This window comes from Humulus lupulus, chromosome 7 (assembly GCF_963169125.1).
Source record: "Humulus lupulus chromosome 7, drHumLupu1.1, whole genome shotgun sequence".
In the NCBI taxonomy this organism is placed as follows: domain Eukaryota; kingdom Viridiplantae; phylum Streptophyta; class Magnoliopsida; order Rosales; family Cannabaceae; genus Humulus; species Humulus lupulus.
Genome location: NC_084799.1, coordinates 7,452,453 through 7,460,178, shown reverse-complemented (window position 1 = coordinate 7,460,178; position 7,726 = coordinate 7,452,453). Strand labels below are relative to the sequence as shown.

The window sequence follows — 7,726 nt, the reverse complement described above, 5'->3', positions numbered from 1 at the left end:
TTATTGCACCACATTTTATAAGATGACGAAACCTGGTGAAAGTAACCTTACTCTTCCATGCACTATCCTACTCACAAAAAATAAAATAAAAACTCACACACACTTGTGTTGTTATCCTTTTCGAGAATCCAGCATAATAGAATCGTATACACCCACCTACTCAAATCTCTTCAATAATAACAAAAAATTCAGAAGAAAAAGATAAACCACTTTACAATTATATAAATTATACGAACAGAATGGAACAAAATTATTATTATGCCTTACATATAAGTATAAATTCACACCCAACTTCATACACCACACTATCTAGAACAACAAACCAATCAAAGAACAAATTGAAAAAAAAATGATAGGGTGGCAAGATATATACAAGGTGGTGGAAGCCATGGTTCCACTATACGTGGCCTTAGTATTAGGTTATGGGTCAGTGAAATGGTGGAAGATTTTCAGTCCTGAGCAGTGCGGTGCCATAAACAAGTTGGTTTGTTTCTTCACTCTTCCTCTCTTCACATTCGAGTTCACAGCCCACGTCGACCCTTTCGAGTGGAACTATCGTTTCATAGGCGCAGACGCCATATCGAAGGCGATTACTGTGGCGCTGTTAGGGTTTTGGGCAAAGTGCAGTAGTAAAGGGAGTTATGGTTGGTCCATAACGAGCTTCGCTTTGTGCAGTTTGACCAATTCTCTTGTCGTTGGAGTGCCTCTGATGAAAGCCATGTATGGTCGTATGGCTGTCGATCTTGTCGTTCAGTCTTCGGTCGTCCAGGCCATCATTTGGCTGACTATTCTTTTGTTGGTGTTGGAGTTTCGTCGTACGGGGTTGGGTGTGTCGTCATCATCAAACGACGACAAAGAAGTTGTCGTTGGTGATTATAATAATAACAATCAACAGTCTGGGAAGGATTTGGAAGGAGATAATAAAGATGAGGAGGAGGAGGTTGGTAGTGATCAACAGTCGTATTGGTCGTTGATGAAGGGTGTGTGGTTGAAAATGGCTTTGAATCCTAATTCCTATGCTGTTTATATTGGCCTCTTTTGGGCTCTCATCTCCAACAGGTAATTTTAATTTAGAGAATTGTTAAGAAGCACGTTCTATAAAGAGATAACATATTGTTATTAGTGAAATCAAATATTAAGTCTCACACACAATTTAATTTAATAATTATTATAAAATTATTGCTAATCAGTTAAAAAGTGACAACTCTTGTTGTATTAGACACATGACAAATAGCGATACTCTTTATATTATTTTAGAAAAATATACTCTAACAACATTCATAAAACAATTTGCTTTAAGAGGTTTTTTTAAAAAAATCAATGGACTTTTATGTATTTTTTAAATATTTTTTTACAGTCAATTTTTTTTAGTGTTTTATTACAAAAATGAAATAAAGTCTTTCTACTTGCCATTAAATATATACAGAACAAACACTAAAGACTATAAAATTGGCCACAAAAAAAAGCCTAAAAAATGTAATAATAAATAAATAAATATTTGTAATAAACAATATATAATTTTATTAAAACTGTGATATTTTTTTCTTTTTGATAAAAACTTATACTGAATAGAAATATATATATATATATATATGTGTTGTTTCAACGTACGTGTAGGTGGCATATTGAGATGCCAGGCATCTTCGAAGGTTCAATTTTGATCATGTCGAAAGCTGGGACAGGCACTGCTATGTTTAGCATGGGTATGTAATATAGTTATAAATATATGCATTGTTTATATATATATATATTTTAATGAATTATGGTCCGTGCAGGGATCTTCATGGCATCTCAAGAAAAAATAATTGGGTGTGGGACGCGGCTAACTGTGATCGGAATGGTGTTAAGGTTTATCGCAGGACCAGCAGCCATGGCTATCGGATCTATTGCTGTCGGTTTACATGGCGATGTTCTCCGCGTAGCTATTATTCAGGTCTACTTATTAACTAAATTATCCTTTATAATTTCATTAATAATAATAATAATTGCACCATGCATGGATTTAGTTAAACTTTTAAAAAGAAATCGATTATATATATATATTGTTTAAAATAGAAAAAAAAATTATCAATATATTATAATAAATTTTTTGTATCAATATATTATAAATTTTGATAAATATAATTAATTAAATCTAACTTTTTATATTAAAAAAATTATTAGTTGTGGGGATAACATCGACTCTCACTACAGAAATTCTTACTTGTTAGTTGTTACAATTATTAATAGATTATATTTTGTGATTAAAGTTATATTAGTGACAAGTTCTAATTGTATTCTTTATTTACAATTTTTTTAATAAAAAAACAACATTTAGTAAGAAAAAAAACTTGTGTTATTATGAATAGTTTTATTTTAGTGTCTATAATGTATTAAATTATTGTTGATATATTATTTTTGAAAATCTTGTCATAACATAAGTTTGTATATTATTTATTTATATGAAAAAGATTGTATTTTCGGGTTGGATTTGTTTTTAATTGATAATTTGTAAGGTGCATTTTTCAAATAATTATATATTAACATATTATTACAAGTGTTGCTACGAAATATTTTAAGGTGTCTGATACATAATCTCGTTTTATATTTATTTTAAAGTATCTAATATTATTTATTAAATTATTATATTAAGTGAGATTCATTTTTAAATTTAATCACATATAAAATGTAATATTTTATTATATGATATTGCACACTTAAAATGCTTTATAACATTAATTTATTACTAAGTAGAAAGTAAAAATATAAAATATTTATAAGTGTGGATAACAAACACAAAAGGCTAAGAAAATATAGTAATGTTATTATACATCAATCATTATTCATTAATATTCGACTATCAAATTTAAATGTTTTTTTTAGGGATTATATAATTAGGTATAGTTGGAACATTTTTGTTGAACAACTAATTTTTTTGGTGTCTCAATAAAAACTTGACTTTCACTGTATATTAGTTGAACACACTTGACTTTCATTATTATGCCACTTAATTATTATTTATTAATTAATATCCTAAATTTGACTTTGATATATAAATATAAATATATATATATTATATTGTGATGCAGTCAGCTCTACCGCAATCGATTACATCTTTTATATATGCCAAAGAGTACGGATTGCATGCCGATGTGCTTAGCACAGCGTAAGAATATCTTTATCTTTAATATATAAAATATTATTCATTGTCTCACTATAACATAATATGTATCCTATATTTTTTTAGGCTTATTTTATCTAATTACTTATTTAAATTTTATGTTTTGACAAATTATTTTTTTAAATTTATATTTTTTAAATTGATTTAAATAAACTCGTAAACTTAATTTTGATAAAGATAAAATTGTATATGACAACACAATTATTATGCAAAATAGTTGTATTTTTATTCTGAATTATTAGTTTGGTTAATTATTTATGATTTTACTTTAATTTTTTTTTACCAAAATCAGAATTAGGTGTCCATTTAAACTATTTTATAAAGTATATGGTCTAAAAAATAATTTATCAAAACATAAATTTCAAACAGATAATGAAAAAATTAAGAGAAAAATGTACTTTAAATTATGTTCTATATAATAATTAATTCACTTTATATTGATATTGTTCACTTCTGTTTTAATGGCAGGGTTATCTTTGGTACCATGGTGTCACTTCCGGTGCTAATCACTTATTATGTTCTTTTAGATTTAATACATTAATTGACCTTTTTTTTTAACATTTGTGTTTGGGCTGAATTTGTAACGTATTGATTTTATAATTGGCCAAAGCCCATGTTGTTATCTATGTAAAATTATCAATACCCATCTTAATAATATTAATTAATCTCTAAAGGGATAGATGCTTAATCATGCTTGATCAATATCATTAATTATCCCAAAATCAGTCAACAGTCTTATTCTGATTATTTTTTTAAAAAAAATACAGGCAGAGAGAGTTATATTTAAATATAACCATAACAAAATTCTAATAGATATAGTTTCAATCTTTCAGATAAGGGATTTTTACACAAAATTCTTGATTTCGCTACAAAATTATATTTTTATAGTCTAGCAGAGTTTTTTTTTTTTTTTTTTTTTTTCAATTTTATAATTGCAGGTAAATTTTTTATATTTTTAATTTTTTTTCTTTCTTTCTTTATGTTGTTTTTTTAAAGTTTATTTTGGGTTGATATTTAGTTATTCTTATGTATGTGTGTTTTTTTATTATATTTTTAGTTTATTTTAGATTGATGCAGTGAGTTATTTTCTAATTGAATTAATTATTCTTTGTGAGATTATATTTTTTGTAAATATGAAATTTTAAAAATTATATTTTTGAAAATTTGATGTCGTATTTTTAAAAAAAAAAGAAAATAGAAACAATAAAAAAAAGTGTATTTAAGAAAAAAAAATCCCTTCATATAAATTAAATTTACTAATTATAAGAAAAAAGTGTGGGTAACAGATTTCCATAAGCCTAAGAGAAAAAAGTTAACATATACCACCACTTACTAGAGAAAATCTATATTTAATAATACAAATTTTCTAAATAAAAAAAATAGAATTTTTTTCAAAAATATGATTTTTATGCCATCACTTTGCAAAAATATGAGGATTCTACTTTTCCTAATTTGTATGAGAAAATTTATTAAAGAAAAAAATAAGGTATGAGAAAACTAACTAAATATGAGAGCTAAATTTAAAACCAAAACACATCAGCCAAACATGGATACTATTATAAATTAGCATTCCACTATTCTCTCTCAAACCCACGCACAAACCCTCTTATCTCAAAACCCAGCTAGCAAATCCCCTCCACCTCTGGCCAACGCAAATCTCCTCTAGCTCTGGCACAAATCCATTCCAGCTTTAGCGCCATATCAAGATCTAATGAACCACAACTCAGCCGCGACCTCCCCTCTGGCAAGAAAATTCGCGATCCTCTTCTCCATAAATCAAATAAATTCCAGTCATGTTTTGTTGCGATATTGACCATCTCCGATCAACTATTCTTACTCTTCTTTTCAATTTTCAGTTCAAGTTTTTTTTTCTAGGTCTAACTTTTTTTTTTTAGATTTGGAACTAACTTGTAAATTTTTTTTAGATTAGGTAAACAATTACTCATATTATTATAGATATACTTTCTTCTTCTTGAGTTACAGATCAAACCTCGTTTGTTTTCTTTGGATCTGTTTTTTTTCTTTCCATCTTCTGCAATATGTAACTGTTTACCTTCACATTCTGATATGTGTTTATATTTATGGGTTCTTTATGGTAACTTGTTACATTCAAATTCTGGAGAGTGTGTATTTTTTTTGGGTTTTTTTTTTCTATCTTCAGATCTGAAATAGGTAACTGGTTACCTTGACATTCTGATATGTGTATATTTATGGGTACTTTATGGTAACCGGTTACCTTCACGTTCTGGTATGGGTGTATATTTATGGGTTTTTGAGGTAACCTGTTACCTTCACGTTCTGATATGTATGTATATTTCTAGGTTATAAGATCAGATCATGTATTTTGTTTTCTTCAAATTTAAAGTTTATTTTCATATTTAATATAAGTAACTTGTCACCCCTCGTATGTAACTGATTACCCCTCTTATGGCAGAAGGTTACTCTTCTCAGGGTAATTGGTTACCCTTCCTAATACATGTTATTTAATAGCTCTAGGATTTTTTTTATATAACTGTGAAAAATCAATAAAGTAACTGGTTACCTTACTCAGACTTTGAAAAAAAACGTACAATAAAAAAGAATTTTTTTTTTTATAATAAATAACAAAATGATAAACACAATTCATATTACCAAAAAAAGGATAGAAAAAATTAATATAAAAATAGTTATATAAAAAATCAAATAAACTAAAAAATAATAATCAAATTACAAACATATCCTTCCAAATTAATAAAACTTGATTAAGAGTAAAACTATGACCTAAACTAACTTTTATACTAAAATATGGTAAAATAAACTCATAAAAGTGAATATTCTTAAAAAAAATCATAGCTTAACTTCTTTTGAAAAAAAAAAAGTCATATTTTTGTTCTATTAAAAATCTCATATAAAATGTAATTTTATCAAAAAAAAAATTTATTAGCAAAGCTATCATTGAGCTAAAGCATTTTAGCCCAGCTTTAAGGCCCAAATAATAAAAATATATTAATTATTAAAAGTTAAATAATTTTGATAGTAAATTTATAAATTAGAGATCTATATAGAATAATTTAGAAAGGGCTAAAAAAAAAATATAAGAATCGGTCTCGTAAACCATTCATTCCACACTAAAGATAAAACTTTAAGGCTTTATTTGGATTTTGAATTTTAGCAACGAAAATTTTAATGAGGAAAAAGTGGAGAATATATTCCACAAATTTGATATGAGACTTTTTTTAATATTTTTTTTTGTGTTTTAATATTTATAAGGGAAAATACTATTTTGACTTTTATATTTTTTCCGAATACACGATCTGTCCCTATATATATTTTGTTAAATGACAATTCAGACTATGTGTTTTATAAAATTGATTAAAATAATATCCTAGACCTGATTTTTATTAAACTCTTTTAATGAAAAGTATTACTCTTTTAGATAAAAATTTTAATACCTAACTTTTGAGTTAGTTTAATTACACTTTCTAAGCCTAAATGACTCGTTTAGCGAGTTAAATACTATTTCAAATACACAGTGTAACGGTCTCTGATTAGTAGGGCGTTACAACTTGGTATCAGAACAGTTGGGTTCCTGAAGATTAGCTGGGCATGCACACTCGCCGCTAAATATAAGCTCGACTCAGGATTTGGTATCATTGATGCAGATATGTGTTTAACTACTTAGTTGACATATATATGCCTTATCTGCATGCTAGTACAGAGAGCATGGTATTATTATATTGTTAAGAGCGGGGCTTAGTAATTGATGCGTGGATTATATGGGTATGTATTTTAGTGTGAATGTTGTGTTGTTTGGTTTTGGCCGTGGACGGCTTCTAGATGTGATCATTTTAATGGAAAATATTTTTTAAAAAAAATGAATTATTATTTCATGTAAATTAAAATGTACATTGTATATAATTTTATATGCAAATTATAAAATAAAGAATTACTAAATTTTAGATTATTATGGACTACTAAATATAAATATACAAAGACAACATCAAACAATTTATTTTTAATTAAGCTACACACAAGTCAACCAAATTATAATTTGACAAAAAACATAAATTTTTTATAAAATTTTATGCTATGATTTTTTTTTATTTGCATATATATAGGTTGATAAAATCATTAAGTAAACAATATATATACAAAATTTAGTTTGTATTTATTGATATAAAGCTTATAACTTTAAAATGATAAAAATAAAATCATGCAATTTGATAGTATATGTGGAATTTTTTTAACTTAATTATTAAAAGTAATTTTTAGTTTTACATGTAATTTTGTGATGTTGTATTTAATTTTAACTTTAAATATTTTTTTTGTAGATAAAAAAATAGTTATCACTATTAATAAAAAATGTGTATAACTATTCAGATAAGATTTATTTTTTATCATGTAATTTATTTATACATTTTTTTATTATAGTGGCAGCCCATGCTTCACTGCTAATATTTTATATAATACAGGGGAATTCTCCTATAGGAGCTTCAGTTTAAGCCCTACTGGTGGGGCTTTCAGTGTTCTCGACCCGTAAACAGTTTTCAGCGCGATTTTTTTTATGACCGTGTATATTGTAGCTAT

General features: G+C 26.5%; 1 protein-coding gene across 1 annotated transcript; it reads left to right on the top strand.

Annotated features, from left to right (window-relative positions):
• The first annotated feature begins 296 nt into the window (after nucleotides 1–296).
• Nucleotides 297–3,848, top strand: LOC133790542 (auxin efflux carrier component 5-like). The gene is made up of 5 exons (XM_062228203.1): nucleotides 297–1,059; nucleotides 1,618–1,703; nucleotides 1,776–1,933; nucleotides 3,069–3,145; nucleotides 3,629–3,848. Exons 1-5 carry the CDS (start codon nucleotides 350–352, stop codon nucleotides 3,699–3,701), a joined length of 1,104 nt encoding a protein of 367 aa, XP_062084187.1. The 5' UTR covers nucleotides 297–349; the 3' UTR covers nucleotides 3,702–3,848.
• Nucleotides 3,849–7,726: the final 3,878 nt, after the last annotated feature.